This window comes from Ascaphus truei, chromosome 8 (assembly GCF_040206685.1).
Source record: "Ascaphus truei isolate aAscTru1 chromosome 8, aAscTru1.hap1, whole genome shotgun sequence".
NCBI classification, from domain to species: Eukaryota; Metazoa; Chordata; class Amphibia; order Anura; family Ascaphidae; genus Ascaphus; species Ascaphus truei.
Genome location: NC_134490.1, coordinates 4,628,382 through 4,645,472, shown reverse-complemented (window position 1 = coordinate 4,645,472; position 17,091 = coordinate 4,628,382). Strand labels below are relative to the sequence as shown.

Genomic DNA, 17,091 nt, shown 5'->3' with positions numbered 1-17,091 from the left:
GCATATAGCGCCGGGGCCGTAGCCTAATGTTTCTTGCAGAGACAGGTCTTGGGAAGAGAGGAAGCTGATCAGGATACAACTGTATTTATAGATCACTAACTCGGCCCCCTTTTTCCACGCGGTTCTCTGTAACAAAGAACTTTTAGCCACGTTAGCTTTTCAGACCAGGCCGGAAATGTGATCGCTAGGCCAACCTCCGACATCTGTTCTGCATTAAACCCTGGGTGCAATTCACCTCTTTTGGCTGCATATGAATTCTAAATCTTACAACATATTCACATTCAAATGTCTCGATATATGTTCTCATTCATACATTTTAATATAACAAACGGAATTCTAACAATCTGCGTCTCCAGAATTGGAGTAAACGGCACCAGATTTCTCACAGAAAATGAAACCTCTTACAAGTATTTGCCGTTCGGTGAACGTGGTGCACATTTCGGGGTTTTGCTGGGGTTTTTTGCTGCGCGTGTGCAGCGGTGAGACCTTGGCCTGATGCCTCTCTCTGTGTTTCCATTTGTAGCACAGGATTACAGGAGCCAAAACCCAGATGATCATGGAGGACTGGGACTTCCTACAGCTGCAGTGCGCCCTGTACATTAACAGCGAGCTCTCCGGCATCCCCATGAACATGGCCCCCAAGAAATGGACTCGCGGCTTCGTGCAGAGGCTGAAGGGGAAGCAGGGTGAGCGGCACAGACTAATCGTTCTGCACGTGACTCCTAGTGCTGAAGTCTCTGCAGTAATAAAACCTGTATTAGCTGTAATCATCCCGTTTCATTCGCTGGGCTGCTGGAGCTTCTACTTTGTAATCATTTTATTGTTTCCTGTTTTAAAACGTTTTTATTCGTTTTTGCCGGTTCGTTAATGGATTAAATACGTCATTTTACCATCTGGTGGTTCAGTGGACCTTCTCTGGGAAGCGACCCGTCCCTTCTATCTGTGTTTGTCACCATGAAACGAGAGGGACAAATTCATGGGCCCTAGTTCTTTTCTGTGTGTGTTTGTGTCACACTAAGAGGGACAGATAGCCGATAAATCCTGTTTGGCAGTCGCTTTGTCCCTCTGTGTGGTGGGAGACAGAATGGATTGACCATTGGTTCCTTCTGTCACTTCGACACTTTGCGCTGGTAATGACTGGCTAGAGGGGTGACCAGTCCCTCCGGTCACTGTCCTTGTGCTAGGCGACGGACAGACCTAACGACGGCTTTGTTTTCGCAGGTCGGTTCAGGGGGAACCTCTCGGGGAAGAGAGTGGACTTCTCCGGCCGTACGGTCATCTCTCCAGACCCCAACCTCCGGATTGACGAGGTTGCTGTTCCCGTCCATGTGTCCAAAATATTGACCTTCCCTGAAAAGGTGACTAGTCGCAGTCCTCCCATATAACTATAAACATTACTCGTTCCTGAAGAAGAGCCACTTGGTGACTATCCGAAGGACCTTATCTATTGCTACAGTCCTGCTTTTTATTTGACCAATTCCATTTATTTTTGAACACATTTTAAAATCCTCCAGCCGTTCTCAGGTTATTTTTCTGCAGTGGTCGAAATGACCCTCTTTGATTCATTAAAATTGCTTTTGACTTCAGCAACTGCAAAGGGATTCTCTGCTGATAAGGATCCTTTTTAGATCGCGAGGGATCGCAGTCTGTTCACGGCTTGTCGTTCTGCTAACTAGCAGCTGCCCTCCTCTTACAGGTGAACAAGGCAAATATCCACTTCATGAGGAAACTGGTGCAGAACGGCCCCGAGGTCCATCCGGGAGCCAACTTCATCCAGCAGAGACACACCCAGATGAAAAGGTTTCTCCCACTTCTATGTCCGTCTCCATCTCTGCCTTGTTGTGCTCTGCGGGAGTTAGGTTACCCTGAAAGTGTAACTTCCCACGGCCAAACTCCCAGAAGCTCCTGCATTAGCAAGCAGTTAAATCTAAATGATGATTCCTTGTGATATTTTTAGTTGTGTGTGTTGAAGCCTGTGTTTGTATTGTACACCATAGAATACAGAAGGCACAGCCAAGCGTTTGCCCAAGGAGCTTACCGTCTAGTCCGTTGTTTTAATACAAAGGAGGATAGATTTGTTTGCTGGCGCACGGTTTGGAGCGTCCCTGATTTCATGTAAATGTAACGAACGACTCCGTCTCTTACTCGCAGCGAGTAATGGTTTTCTACCAACGCCCTGCGATAACACACTTATTTGTTTGTTTTTTGCCCTCTGGATAAGTGGGTTTAACCAGATACTGTCTGGATTTAAGCTGAAACCTACCAGCCTTATAACCCAGATTCACTATTCGTTGCTAAGTGCCCGTAATATATTAGGAATGGAACCTAAAGTGCACGTCGGTGCTGTGCAGATGTAATTCTGTATGTGGTTAATAAACCCGACTCACCTTGTAGATATTTTTATGACACATATTGAATGATTAATATAATAGTTGCAAGCTTCAGGCATGTTTATTATATGATGATAGATCTCTGCCGTGTCTGTGGATAGGTTCCTGAAGTATGGCAACCGTGAGAAGATCGCTCAGGAGCTGCGGTACGGGGACATCGTGGAGCGCCACCTTATAGATGGAGACATTGTCCTGTTTAACCGGCAGCCTTCTCTGCACAAGCTCAGCATCATGGCTCACATAGTGAGTGATACAGGGAATCGTACGCACACTCGCTGTGCGACAGGCAGGATCGCATGCACGCTCGCTGTGCGACAGGCAGGATAGCATGCACGCTCGCTGTGCGACAGGCAGGATAGCATGCACGCTCGCTGTGCGACAGACAGGATCGCATGCACCCTCGCTGTGCGACAGGCAGGATCGCATGCGCGCTCACTGTGCGACAGGCAGGATCGCATGCACGCTCACTGTGCGACAGGCAGGATCGCATGCACCCTCGCTGTGCGACAGGCAGGATCGCATGCACGCTCGCTGTGCGACAGGCAGGATAGCATGCACGCTCGCTGTGCGACAGACAGGATCGCATGCACCCTCGCTGTGCGACAGGCAGGATCGCATGCGCGCTCACTGTGCGACAGGCAGGATCGCATGCACCCTCGCTGTGCGACAGGCAGGATCGCATGCACGCTCGCTGTGCGACAGGCAGGATCGCATGCACGCTCACTGTGCGACAGGCAGGATCGCATGCACACTCACTGTGTTACCAGACTCAGGTGGGACAAACAGGATCGCATGCACACTCACCGTGGGAAAGGCAGAATCGCATGCACACTCACTGTGCGACAGGCAGGATCGCATGAACACTCGCTGTGCGACAGGCAGGATCGCATGCACGCTCACTGTGCGACAGGCAGGATCGCATGCACGCTCACTGCGACAGGCAGGATTGCATGCACACTCGCTGTGCGACAGGCAGGATCGCATGCACGCTCACTGTGCGACAGGCAGGATCGCATGCACGCTCACTGTGCGACAGGCAGGATCGCATGCACACTCACTGTGTTACCAGACTCAGGTGGGACAAACAGGATCGCATGCACACTCACCGTGGGAAAGGCAGAATCGCATGCACACTCGCTGTGCGACAGGCAGGATCGCATGAACACTCACTGTGTTACCAGACTCAGGTGGGACAAACAGGATCGCATGCACACTCACCGTGGGAAAGGCAGAATCGCATGCACACTCGCTGTGCGACAGGCAGGATCGCATGCACGCTTACTGTGCGACAGGCAGGATCGCATGCACACTCACTGCGACAGGCAGGATCGCATGCACGCTCACTGCGACAGGCAGGATTGCATGCACGCTCACTGCGACAGGCAGGATCGCATGCACACTCACTGCGACAGGCAGGATTGCATGCACGCTCACTGTGCGACAGGCAGGATCGCATGCACACTCACTGTGTTACCAGACTCAGGTGGGACAAACAGGATCGCATGCACACTCAGCGTGGGAAAGGCAGAATCGCATGCACAGTCGCTGTGCGACAGGCAGGATCGCATGCACGCTTACTGTGCGACAGGCAGGATCGCATGCACACTCACTGCGACAGGCAGGATTGCATGCACGCTCACTGCGACAGGCAGGATCGAATGCACACTCACTGTGATACCAGACTCAGGTGGGACAAACAGGATTGCATGCACACTCACCGTGGGAAAGGCAGGATCGCATGCACACTCACTGTGCGACAGGCAGGATCGCATCCACACTCACTGTGTGACAGGGAGGATCGCATGCACACTCATTGTGCGAAAGGGAGGATAGCATGAACACTCACTGTTACCAGACTCAGATGGGACAAACAGGATCGCATGCACACTCACCGTGGGAAAGGCAGGCTCGCATGCACACTCACTGTGCGACAGGCAGCATCGCATGCACACTCACTGCGACAGACTCAGGTGGGACACAGGCTCGCATTCACACTCACTGTAGGACAGGCAGGCTTGAATGCACACTAACTGTGTTACCAGACTAAGGTGGGAGACAGGATCGCATGCACAGTCACTGTGCGACAGGGAGGATAGCATGCACACTCACTGTGTTAACAGACTCAGGTGAGAGACACAGGATCGCATGCACACTCACTGCGACAGGGAGGATAGCATGCACACTCACTGTGTTACCAAACTCAGGTAGGGGACCAGGATCCCATGTACACTCACTGTAGGACAGACAGGCTCGAATGCACACTCCCTGTGTTACCAGATTCAGGTGGTGGACACAGGATCGCATGCACACTCACTGTGGGACAGGCAGGATCGCATGCACACTCACTGTGCAACAGGCAGGCTCGCATGCACACACTGTGTTACCAAACTCAGGTAGGGGACCAGGATTGCATGCACACTCACTGTGTTACCAGACTCAGGTGGGACACACAGACTCTCATGCACACTCACTGTGCAACAGGCAGGCTCGCATGCACACTCACTGTGTTACCAGACTGTCTCTGAGGTGGGACAGACGGGAATATTGTATTTATGCTCCGTACAAGGCCAGGAGCAGCCCGCGTCTCTTGTTCGCACTATTACACATTACATCTGCATCTAATTAGGGCAGCTACTGATCTCCCTTTAATACGCGGAGGCGATACAGCGCTGGTGTGACCAGCTCCTATTCTCACACCACTAACCCCTCCGTATATGCGCCCTAAGCCTCACATCTGCACCCTGCCGCACACAGGCCCGGGTCAAACCGCACCGGACCTTCCGCTTCAATGAGTGCGTCTGCACGCCGTACAATGCTGATTTTGATGGGGATGAAATGAACCTTCATCTTCCCCAGACAGAAGAAGCCAAGGCTGAAGCCTACGTGTTAATGGGGGTAAGTTCACGAGTGCGAGTAGGCACGGCGCAGACCGCTCTCCTGACCAATGAAATAACTGCAGTGCATTGTGGTCCTCGTCTCGGCAGCGAGGAGATGGAGGCTGCTATTTATTTGGCAATGTGGCGCATGGAGGTTTCCTGTTTTTTGTCCCGCAGACCAAAGCTAACATGGTAACACCGAGGAACGGGGAGCCGCTGATTGCCGCCATCCAGGACTTTCTTACCGGTCAGTTCATGCGGCCGGTCAGTGCCGGGGATGATTGACATGTGGCAGTGAGATGAGACGGGAGCAGTGTGTGCCAATGTTTAAGAGAAAAGGCAGCCGTGGATGAGACATGCCGTATGCCAGAGCCACGGGCTCCTAATTTAATATGCTGTGCAGCCACATCCCGGGGACGGGGGAGACTCGTTCCTTTAAATGTATGGGACTAAACTCCTGTCCAGCACTGGGACGATGGCTACACATGAATAAGGACCAGAACTGAGTAGCCGTGCATGTTATGCATGTATTGTGTGAGAATGAGGCCACTGTACCCAGAGGTGTGTGCTGCAGTGAGAGAGCTGTGCTTCTCTCCGTGGCCCCTGCAATGAGAGAGCAACTGGCCCCTGCAGTGAGAGAGCTGTGCTTCTCTCGTGGCCCCTGCAGTGAGAGAGAGCTGTGCGTCTCTCCGTGGCCCCTGCAGTGAGAGAGTTGTGCTTCTCTCCGTGGCCCCTGCAGTGAGAGAGAGTTGTGCTTCTCTCCGTGGTGCCTGCAGTGAAAGATCTGTGCTTCTCTCTGTGGTCCCTGCAGTGAAAGGGCTGTGCTTCTCTCCGTGGTGCCTTCAGTGAGAGAGCTGTGCTTCTCTCCGTGGCCCCTGCAGTGAGAGAGCTATGCTTCTCTCGTGGCCCCTGCAGTGAGAGAGCTGTGCTTCTCTCCGTGGCCCCTGCAGTGAGAGCTGTGCTTCTCTCGTGGCCCCTGCAGTGAGAGAGCTGTGCTCTCCGTGGCCCCTGCAGTGAGAGAGCTGTGCTTCTCTCCGTGGCCCCTGCAGTGAGAGAGAGTTGTGCTTCTCTCCGTGGTGCCTGCAGTGAAAGATCTGTGCTTCTCTCTGTGGTCCCTGCAGTGAAAGGGCTGTGCTTCTCTCCGTGGTGCCTTCAGTGAGAGAGCTGTGCTTCTCTCCGTGGCCCCTGCAGTGAGAGAGCTGTGCTTCTCTCGTGGCCCCTGCAGTGAGAGAGCTGTGCTTCTCTCCGTGGCCCCTGCAGTGAGAGCTGTGCTTCTCTCGTGGCCCCTGCAGTGAGAGAGCTGTGCTCTCCGTGGCCCCTGCAGTGAGAGAGCTGTGCTCTCCGTGGCCCCTGCAGTGAGAGAGAGCTGTGCTTCTCTCCGTGGCCCCTGCAGTGAGTAAGCTGTGCTTTTCTCTGTGGCGCCTGCAGTGAGAGAGCTGTGCTTCTCTCTGGCGCCTGCAGTGAGAGATCTGTGCTTCTCTCTGTGGCACCTGCAGTGAAAGAGCTGTGCTTCTCTCCGTGGCCCCTGCAGTGAGAGAGCTGTGCTTCTCTCTCTGGCCCCTGCAGTGAGAGAGCTGTGCTTCTCTCCGTGGTGCCTGCAGTGAGAGAGCTGTGCTTCTCTCCGTGGTGCCTGCAGTGAGAGATCTGTGCTTCTCTCCGTGGTGCCTGCAGTGAGAGATCTGTGCTTCTCTCCGTGGTGCCTGCAGTGAGAGAGCTGTGCTTCTCTCTGTGGTGCCTGCAGTGAGAGATCTGTGCTTCTCTCCGTGGCCCCTGCAGTGAGAGATCTTTGCTTCTCTCCGTGGCCCCTGCAGTGAGAGATCTGTGCTTCTCTCCGTGGTGCCTGCAGTGAGAGAGCTGTGCTTCTCTCTGTGGCCCCTGCAGTGAGAGAGCTGTGCTTCTCTCCGTGGCCCCTGCTTTGACTCTGCTTTTCCCATGCTGGAGAAGATTTGAGTCCCATTCATTTGAGAGGAGCTGAACGCTTTCTCCAGCGCTGGGATGCGGCTTCACATTATATTAAACAGAGGCCAGCGCGAGCAGACACATGGAAACCACGCTGTCACTGTGATAGACATGTCTCTTCCCCCATAACCACCCAACTTCTCCATCGCCAGGCGCCTACCTTCTGACCCTGAGGGACACTTTCTTTGACCGCTCCAAGGCCTGCCAAATCATCGCCTCCATCCTGGTGGGGAAAGACGAGAAGATTAAAGTGCGCCTGCCACACCCGACCATCCTCAAGGTGCCCCCTCCATAAATTATCTGGGAGGTCTTGCAAGACCGTTAACGAGCACAGCGTCTCCCCCCCCCCCCTGCTCCCGCTGGGTGTATATGCTTGTTGCAATGGCCTCTGCCATGTGTTTTCCGGGGGTGCTCCGATCTTCCCCCCGGCGTGCTGTCTCATCGCCGCTCTCTTTGTATCCACAGCCGGTCACTCTGTGGACAGGGAAGCAAGTTTTCAGCCTCATCATACAGCCCAGCCTTGACAACCCAGTACGTGCCAACCTGCGGACCAAGGGCAAGCAGTACTGCGGCAAGGGCGAGGACCTGTGCCACAATGATTCCTGTAAGTGCCCATCGCTCGCAGCGTTGTAACCGCTTTCTCTGGGTGTACGGTTCCCATTCAGTGATACAAATGCAGATTACATCTGTGTGTGTGTATATTGGAGCTGATGAAGCCGAAGTAAAGTAGTCCCGAAACGTTGGAGAACAGCTGGCCCGTACCCTCTGATGTGTCTGCATGAGGCGGGGGTCCCAGATGTGCCCCCCTCTTTCGTCATTGTTGGTCCGTGCCTGTATCCGCAGACGTGACCATTCAGAACAGCGAGCTGATGTGCGGCAGCATGGACAAGGGCACCCTGGGATCCGGCTCCAAGAACAACATCTTCTACATCCTTCTGCGGGACTGGGGACAGCTGGAGGCGGCCAATGCCATGTCCCGGCTGGCGAGGCTGACACCGGTCTTCCTGTGTGAGTGGGGGAGTGGGCGCGGTGACGCGAAGAGGGTGCTGGGGGATCGGCCTGTAGGGCGAAATAGTGACGCAGAAACAAAAGGAAACTGGACCAATAACATGGTCTATACCCGCGGCGGGCAACTCCAGTCCTCAAGGGCCCCCAACAGGTCAGGTTTTCAGGGTATCCCTGCTTCAGCACAGGTCGCTCAGTCTTTGTCTGAGCCACTGATTGAGGCACCTGTGCTGAAGCAGGGATATTCTGTAAACCTGACCTGTTGGGGACCCTTGAGGACTGGAGTTGCCCACCCCTGGGTTGTATGTTTCTTCTGTCTCCGTTACTATCAATTGTTTCCTTGTCCACTGCAGTGACACAGAGTGACATAGAGGGGGAGAAGGGACCTATAGAGTCTGTCCCAGCCATTGCAAGGTGACCTATAGACATAGTGTGCAGTGACAGAGAGGGGCATATCGCCCACATGACTGTTAGTCTGGCTTCAGGATGTTGGTGATAGAAAGACGGGAGGTATCCATGTACCATGGGGCCATAAGAAGTGACTGGGACACAGAGACCAAAGGGAGTACAGAGCCTGTATCTCGCACTGCGGTGCTGACCTTACGTCCTCTTGCTCCCATATGTCCCTCCGTCAGCCAACCGCGGCTTCTCCATTGGCATCGGGGACGTCACTCCGGGGCAGGGGCTACTGAAGGCCAAACAGGACCTGCTGGACGATGGATACAGGAAGTGTGACGAGTATATTGAGGCTCTGAACACGGGCAAACTGCAACAGCAGCCTGGGTGCAGTGCAGAGGAGACACTGGAGGTACAGCACGATGCCCACGTAACTCCTGCAGCGCATTGCAGAACTTTAGAATAAAGAATGTTGGCCCTTTCTGGCACATAAGGGGTTACAGTTGCAGGACCCCCAAAAATAGTGTGGCCCTAAAAAATAAAAATAAAAACTTGTATTGTTGGTCAATTATATTCCAGCAGATATTAATGGGGCTAGTCTAATAAACATCACTGTTATTGAGTTACAGCTGTAGCCTCGCTGTGATTTATCTTTACTTCCTTTACACACTGTGTTTTGTGCACCAGATAAATATTCATGTTAAATATGACTTTTGCTGGTCTATGTTCTTTCTCTTTAGCCAGGATTTAATTACCCCTGCTGGTATCCTCCAACCCTCCCGCTGCCAGAGGGGCCTGGCGAGCATTGCAGATCGTGTTCCAGGCGCCTCTGGGGCTTAAAGGGTTAATCATAAGCTTTGAGGTCGCCCCTCTAGCCCCGGTTAACGAATTAACAAAACTTAGCCAGGACCCCAAATTCATGTGAAGCCAAAGCATTGGGCACCTGTACCCCCCTTTCTAAGCAGCCCTGTGTGTGTTTCCTTACTTGCTGCTTGTGCCAGGCCCTGATTCTGCGGGAGCTGTCCGTGATCCGAGACCATGCGGGCAGCGCCTGTCTGAGAGAGCTGGACAAAAGCAACAGCCCCCTCATCATGGCCCTCTGTGGCTCCAAAGGTGAGACCCCGCTGCATCTCCAAAGCCTGAATCCTTAATCCCCCCCAAAGGTAACACCCCGCTGCATCTCCGAGGCCTGAATCCTCAACCCCTCCCCAAAGGTAACACCCCGCTGCATCTCCGAGGCCTGAATCCTAAACTCCCCCACCCCCCAAAGGTAACACCCCGCTGCATCTCCGAGGCCTGAATCCTCAACCCCTCCCCAAAGGTAACACCCCGCTGCATCTCCAAGGCCTGAATCCTTAACCCCCCCCAAAGGTAACACCCCGCTGCATCTCCGAGGCCTGAATCCTAAACCCCCCCAAAGGTAACACCCCGCTGCATCTCCAAGGCCTGAATCCTCAACCCCCCCAAAGGTAACACCCCGCTGCATCTCCAAGGCCTGAATCCTTAAACCACCACCCCCCAAAGGTAACACCCCGCTACATCTCCGAGGCCTGAATCCTCAACCCCCCCGCCCCCCAAAGGTAACACCCCGCTACATCTCCGAGGCCTGAATCCTCAACCCCCCCAAAGGTAACACCCCGCTGCATCTCCGAGGCCTGAATCCTCAACCCCCCCAAAGGTAACACCCCGCTGCATCTCCAAGGCCTGAATCCTCAACCCCCCCAAAGGTAACACCCCGCTGCATCTCCAAGGCCTGAATCCTCAACCCCCCCAAAGGTATAAAGCAACTCATTGCAGGCAACTTTGGTAAGGAAGGGGTTAAGCCAGGGGTGGGCAACTGCAGTCATCAAGAAACACCGTTAACACCCAATGCTTGAAATCCGTCCACGAGGTTTTAAACGGCAGATATTCCGATTATTTGTCAGGCAAAAGAATCGCACCCAATGTATCAAAGGGAAAAAGCGCCACTTGTGTTCGATAGGATTCCTTTAATAAACATAGTGCTGTGTTTTGCACTCGCTAAACTTTAGGAAATCGCACCCTTGATGTGACCCGAAGATATCCTATTTTAGCTTCCGATTCCTTTTTGCCTGATTTTTCCCTCAAGCTTCAGCCTGTCTGAATAGTGCAGGGGTGGCCAACTCCAGTCCTCAAGGGCCACCAACCAGTCAACTTTTCAGGGTATCCCTGCTTCAGCCATAGGTGGTTCGTCAAACATTGGGCCACCTATGCTGAAGCAGGGATATACTGAAAACCTGACCTGTTGGTGGCCCTTGAGGACTGGAGTTGGCCGCCCCGGGTATGGCCTCTTCATGTACCCTGGTGTCTTCCTGCAGGTTCCTTCATTAACATCTCTCAGATGATTGCCTGCGTGGGCCAACAAGCCATCAGTGGCTCTCGTGTCCCCGATGGCTTTGAGAACAGATCGCTCCCACATTTCGACAAGCACTCAAAGGTAAGACCCCACTCACTCCCAGGGCTAGGATTCCTCCTTTTACTCTGTATCCCCAGCTCTGTAACCCATGCTTTTCTCCCGCCTGAGTTAGGAGTGTATCTGAGTGTGCCTGCGTGTAAATGTTACCTTAAGCCTTTGAGAGAAGAAGAACTGTGTGGAAACAATCCCAATTGTGCAGAAATTACACTCCATTTTTTTTCCCCGCTCTCCTGGCTGGAACTGTGTAATTATATATAATTATTTCACATCCGATTTGTCGGCAGCACCGTAATACTGTAGCTCGGGCTCCGTGTTGGTCTGATATGATTTGTCAGAGCCACGGAGTCAAAGAATATAAAAAATAAACATGTAACAAAGGAGGGAGTAGGAGAAGGAGGTACGATAAATTTTATTGGACCAACAAGTAGTTGTAACATCAATCTTCCCACCTCTCAGGGTCCTGCATCGGGCGTGTCTCTGCCTGAGCGGTGGGAAAGCCTGTAACATGTCAATCTTCCCACCTCTCAGGGTCCTGCATCGGGCGTGTCTCTGCCTGAGCGGTGGGAAAGCCTGTAACATGTCAATCTTCCCACCTCTCAGGGTCCTGCATCGGGTGTGTCTCTGCCTGAGCGGTGGGAAAGCCTGTAACATATCAATCTTCCCACCTCTCAGGGTCCTGCATCGGGTGTGTCTCTGCCTGAGCGGTGGGAAAGCCTGTAACATATCAATCTTCCCACCTCTCAGAGTCCTGCATCGGGTGTGTCTCTGCCTGAGCGGTGGGAAAGCCTGTAACATGTCAATCTTCCCACCTCTCAGGGTCCTGCATCGGGTGTGTCTCAGCCTGAGAGGTGGGAAAGCCTGTAACATGTCAATCTTCCCACCTCTCAGGGTCCTGCATCGGGTGTGTCTCTGCCTGAGAGGTGGGAAAGCCTGTAACATGTCAATCTTCCCACCTCTCAGGGTCCTGCATCGGCTGTGTCTCTGCCCGAGAGGTGGGAAAGCCTGTAACATATCAATCTTCCCACCTCTCAGGGTCCTGCATCGGGCGTGTCTCTGCCTGAGCGGTGGGAAAGCCTGTAACATATCAATCTTCCCACCTCTCAGGGTCCTGCATCGGGTGTGTCTCTGCCTGAGAGGTGGGAAAGCCTGTAACATGTCAATCTTCCCACCTCTCAGGGTCCTGCATCGGGTGTGTCTCTGCCTGAGCGGTGGGAAAGCCTGTAACATATCAATCTTCCCACCTCTCAGGGTCCTGCATCGGGTGTGTCTCTGCCTGAGCGGTGGGAAAGCCTGTAACATATCAATCTTCCCACCTCTCAGGGTCCTGCATCGGGTGTGTCTCTGCCTGAGCGGTGGGAAAGCGTGTAACATATCAATCTTCCCACCTCTCAGGGTCCTGCATCGGGTGTGTCTCAGCCTGAGAGGTGGGAAAGCCTGTAACATGTCAATCTTCCCACCTCTCAGGGTCCTGCATCGGGTGTGTCTCTGCCTGAGAGGTGGGAAAGCCTGTAACATGTCAATCTTCCCACCTCTCAGGGTCCTGCATCGGGTGTGTCTCTGCCTGAGAGGTGGGAAAGCCTGTAACATATCAATCTTCCCACCTCTCAGGGTCCTGCATCGGGTGTGTCTCTGCCTGAGAGGTGGGAAAGCCTGTAACATATCAATCTTCCCACCTCTCAGGGTCCTGCATCGGGTGTGTCTCTGCCTGAGAGGTGGGAAAGCCTGTAACATGTCAATCTTCCCACCTCTCAGGGTCCTGCATCGGCTGTGTCTCTGCCCGAGAGGTGGGAAAGCCTGTAACATATCAATCTTCCCACCTCTCAGGGTCCTGCATCGGGTGTGTCTCTGCCTGAGTGGTGGGAAAGCCTGTAACATATCAATCTTCCCACCTCTCAGTGTCCTGCATCGGGTGTGTCTCTGCCTGAGAGGTGGGAAAGAATGTAACATATCAATCTTCCCACCTCTCAGTGTCCTGCATCGGGTGTGTCTCTGCCTGAGAGGTGGGAAAGCCTGTAACATATCAATCTTCCCACCTCTCAGGGTCCTGCATCGGGTGTGTCTCTGCCTGAGAGGTGGGAAAGCCTGTAACATATCAATCTTCCCACCTCTCAGGGTCCTGCATCGGGTGTGTCTCTGCCTGAGCGGTGGGAAAGCCTGTAACATATCAATCTTCCCACCTCTCAGGGTCCTGCATCGGGTGTGTCTCTGCCTGAGCGGTGGGAAAGCCTGTAACATGTCAATCTTCCCACCTCTCAGGGTCCTGCATCGGGTGTGTCTCTGCCTGAGCGGTGGGAAAGCCTGTAACATGTCAATCTTCCCACCTCTCAGGGTCCTGCATCGGGTGTGTCTCTGCCTGAGCGGTGGGAAAGCCTGTAACATGTCAATCTTCCCACCTCTCAGGGTCCTGCATCGGGTGTGTCTCTGCCCGAGAGGTGGGAAAGCCTGTAACATATCAATCTTCCCAACTCTCAGGGTCCTGCATCGGGTGTGTCTCTGCCTGAGAGGTGGGGAAGCATGTAACATGTCAATCTTCCCACCTCTCAGGGTCCTGCATCGGGTGTGTCTCTGCCTGAGAGGTGGGAAAGCCTGTAACATGTCAATCTTCCCACCTCTCAGGGTCCTGCATCGGGTGTGTCTCTGCCTGAGAGGTGGGAAAGCCTGTAACATGTCATTCTTCCCACCTCTCAGGGTCCTGCATCGGGTGTGTCTCTGCCTGTGAGGTGGGAAAGCCTGTAACATGTCAATCTTCCCACCTCTCAGTGTCCTGCATCGGGTGTGTCTCTGCCCGAGAGGTGGGAAAGCCTGTAACATGTCAATCTTCCCACCTCTCAGGGTCCTGCATCAGGCGTGTCTCTGCCTGAGAGGTGGGAAAGCCTGTAACATATCAATCTTCCCACCTCTCAGGGTCCTGCATCGGGTGTGTCTCTGCCTGAGAGGTGGGGAAGCCTGTAACATATCAATCTTCCCACCTCTCAGGTTCCTGCATCGGGTGTGTCTCTGCCTGAGAGGTGGGAAAGGCTGTAACATGTCAATCTTCCCACCTCTCAGGGTCCTGCATCGGGTGTGTCTCTGCCTGAGCGGTGGGAAAGCCTGTAACATATCAATCTTCCCACCTCTCAGGGTCCTGCATCGGGTGTGTCTCTGCCTGAGCGGTGGGAAAGCCTGTAACATGTCAATCTTTCCACCTCTCAGGGTCCTGCATCGGGTGTGTCTCTGCCTGAGAGGTGGGAAAGCCTGTAACATATCAATCTTCCCACCTCTCAGGGTCCTGCATCGGGTGTGTCTCTGCCTGAGAGGTGGGAAAGCCTGTAACATATCAATCTTCCCACCTCTCAGGGTCCTGCATCGGGTGTGTCTCTGCCTGAGCGGTGGGAAAGCCTGTAACATATCAATCTTCCCACCTCTCAGGGTCCTGCATCGGGTGTGTCTCTGCCTGAGCGGTGGGAAAGCCTGTAACATATCAATCTTCCCACCTCTCAGGGTCCTGCATCGGGTGTGTCTCTGCCTGAGAGGTGGGAAAGCGTGTAACATGTCAATCTTCCCACCTCTCAGGGTCCTGCATCGGGTGTGTCTCTGCCTGAGAGGTGGGAAAGCCTGTAACATATCAATCTTCCCACCTCTCAGGGTCCTGCATCGGGTGTGTCTCTGCCTGAGAGGTGGGAAAGCGTGTAACATGTCAATCTTCCCACCTCTCAGGGTCCTGCATCGGGTGTGTCTCTGCCTGAGAGGTGGGAAAGCCTGTAACATATCAATCTTCCCACCTCTCAGGTTCCTGCATCGGGTGTGTCTCTGCCTGAGAGGTGGGAAAGCCTGTAACATATCAATCTTCCCACCTCTCAGGGTCCTGCATCGGGTGTGTCTCTGCCTGAGCGGTGGGAAAGCCTGTAACATATCAATCTTCCCACCTCTCAGGGTCCTGCATCGGGTGTGTCTCTGCCTGAGAGGTGGGAAAGCCTGTAACATATCAATCTTCCCACCTCTCAGGGTCCTGCATCGGGTGTGTCTCTGCCTGAGAGGTGGGAAAGCGTGTAACATGTCAATCTTCCCACCTCTCAGGGTCCTGCATCGGGTGTGTCTCTGCCTGAGAGGTGGGAAAGCCTGTAACATATCAATCTTCCCACCTCTCAGGGTCCTGCATCGGGTGTGTCTCTGCCTGAGAGGTGGGAAAGCCTGTAACATGTCAATCTTCCCACCTCTCAGGGTCCTGCATCGGGTGTGTCTCTGCCTGAGAGGTGGGAAAGCCTGTAACATATCAATCTTCCCACCTCTCAGGGTCCTGCATCGGGTGTGTCTCTGCCTGAGAGGTGGGAAAGCCTGTAACATATCAACTACTCGTTGGTCAAATAAAAGGTATCATACCCCCTCCTCCCTCTCCCTCCTGCGTTACTACATGGATGAAAGAACCAACCCGGCGATGAACCCCCCCCCCCCCCCTACCTTCCCCCCCACCCTTATTTGTTTAAAAATAAACATAAATAATAATAATGTTCTGCCCTTAGCCAGTCGCCATCGCTTTGCTATTGAACGCACTTGATACATTGTTAGTCATTATAGTTATTGTGACAGTAATTAATAATTGATTCATTGATATTTCTTGTGTAGCACTTACAGTGTACGCTGCGCTGTACATAGAATTTTTGCAGGCACCCATCCCTGCCCCGTAGAGCTCACAATGTATTTGTTGGCGCCCGAGGCTCAGGGAGATACAGTGACTTGCCCAGGAGCTGACGCCAGTAATGGGTAACAGCGCAGGTTTTCACTCTTGCCTCCTCCACCTTCCTGTTTCTAGCTCCCAGCCGCCAAGGGGTTCGTGGCCAACAGCTTCTATTCGGGGCTGACCCCCACCGAATTCTTCTTCCACACCATGGCCGGGCGGGAGGGCCTGGTGGACACGGCTGTGAAAACAGCAGAGACGGGATACATGCAGGTGAGGAGGCGGGGGATACATGCAGGTGAGGAGGCGGGGGATACATGCAGGTGAGGAGGCACGGGGATACATGCAGGTAAGGAGGCACGGGATACATGCATGTGAGGAGGCACGGGGATACATGCAGGTGAGGAGGCGGGGGATACATGCAGGTGAGGAGGTGGGGGGATACATGCAGGTGAGGAGGCGGGGGATACATGCAGGTGAGGAGGCACGGGATACATGCAGGTAAGGAGGCACGGGATACATGCAGGTGAGGAGGCGGGGGATACATGCAGGTGAGGAGGCACGGGATACATGCAGGTGAGGAGGCACGGGATACATGCAGGTGAGGAGGCACGGGATACATGCAGGTGAGGAGGCACGGGATACATGCAGGTGAGGAGGCACGGGATACATGCAGGTGAGGAAGCACGGGATACATGCAGGTGAGGAGGCGGGGGATACATGCAGGTGAGGAGGCACGGGATACATGCAGGTGAGGAGGCACGGGATACATGCAGGTGAGGAGGCACGGGATACATGCAGGTGAGGAAGCGGGGGATACATGCAGGTGAGGAGGCACGGGATACATGCAGGTGAGGAGGCACGGGGATACATGCAGGTGAGGAGGCACGGGATACATGCAGGTGAGGAGGCACGGGATACATGCAGGTGAGGAGGCACGGGATACATGCAGGTGAGGAAGCACGGGATACATGCAGGTGAGGAGGCGGGGGATACATGCAGGTGAGGAGGCACGGGATACATGCAGGTGAGGAGGCACGGGATACATGCAGGTGAGGAGGCACGGGATACATGCAGGTGAGGAGGCACGGGGATACATGCAGGTAAGGAGGCACGGGATACATGCATGTGAGGAGGCACGGGGATACATGCAGGTGAGGAGGCGGGGGATACATGCAGGTGAGGAGGTGGGGGGATACATGCAGGTGAGGAGGCGGGGGATACATGCAGGTGAGGAGGCACGGGATACATGCAGGTAAGGAGGCACGGGATACATGCAGGTGAGGAGGCGGGGGATACATGCAGGTGAGGAGGCACGGGATACATGCAGGTGAGGAGGCACGGGATACATGCAGGTGAGGAGGCACGGGATACATG

The 17,091-nt window shown here is 54.0% G+C and overlaps 1 protein-coding gene across 4 annotated transcripts in view; it reads left to right on the top strand.

Moving 5' to 3' along the window:
• The window catches only part of POLR3A (RNA polymerase III subunit A), a 63,811-nt gene that overhangs the window by 14,560 nt on the left and 32,160 nt on the right, over window positions 1-17,091 (top strand). For 3 of the 4 annotated variants that reach the window (XM_075610360.1, XM_075610359.1, XM_075610362.1), the window contains exons 7-19: window positions 524-686; window positions 1,222-1,358; window positions 1,697-1,800; window positions 2,492-2,633; window positions 5,145-5,285; window positions 5,444-5,513; window positions 7,378-7,505; window positions 7,691-7,829; window positions 8,069-8,233; window positions 8,866-9,038; window positions 9,628-9,739; window positions 10,963-11,081; window positions 15,850-15,987. In XM_075610360.1, coding sequence (XP_075466475.1) covers window positions 524-686; window positions 1,222-1,358; window positions 1,697-1,800; window positions 2,492-2,633; window positions 5,145-5,285; window positions 5,444-5,513; window positions 7,378-7,505; window positions 7,691-7,829; window positions 8,069-8,233; window positions 8,866-9,038; window positions 9,628-9,739; window positions 10,963-11,081; window positions 15,850-15,987 — 1,731 coding nt within the window. The remainder of the gene's footprint in view (window positions 1-523; window positions 687-1,221; window positions 1,359-1,696; window positions 1,801-2,491; window positions 2,634-5,144; window positions 5,286-5,443; window positions 5,514-7,377; window positions 7,506-7,690; window positions 7,830-8,068; window positions 8,234-8,865; window positions 9,039-9,627; window positions 9,740-10,962; window positions 11,082-15,849; window positions 15,988-17,091) is intronic. The other variant, XM_075610361.1, reaches the window with a different exon arrangement.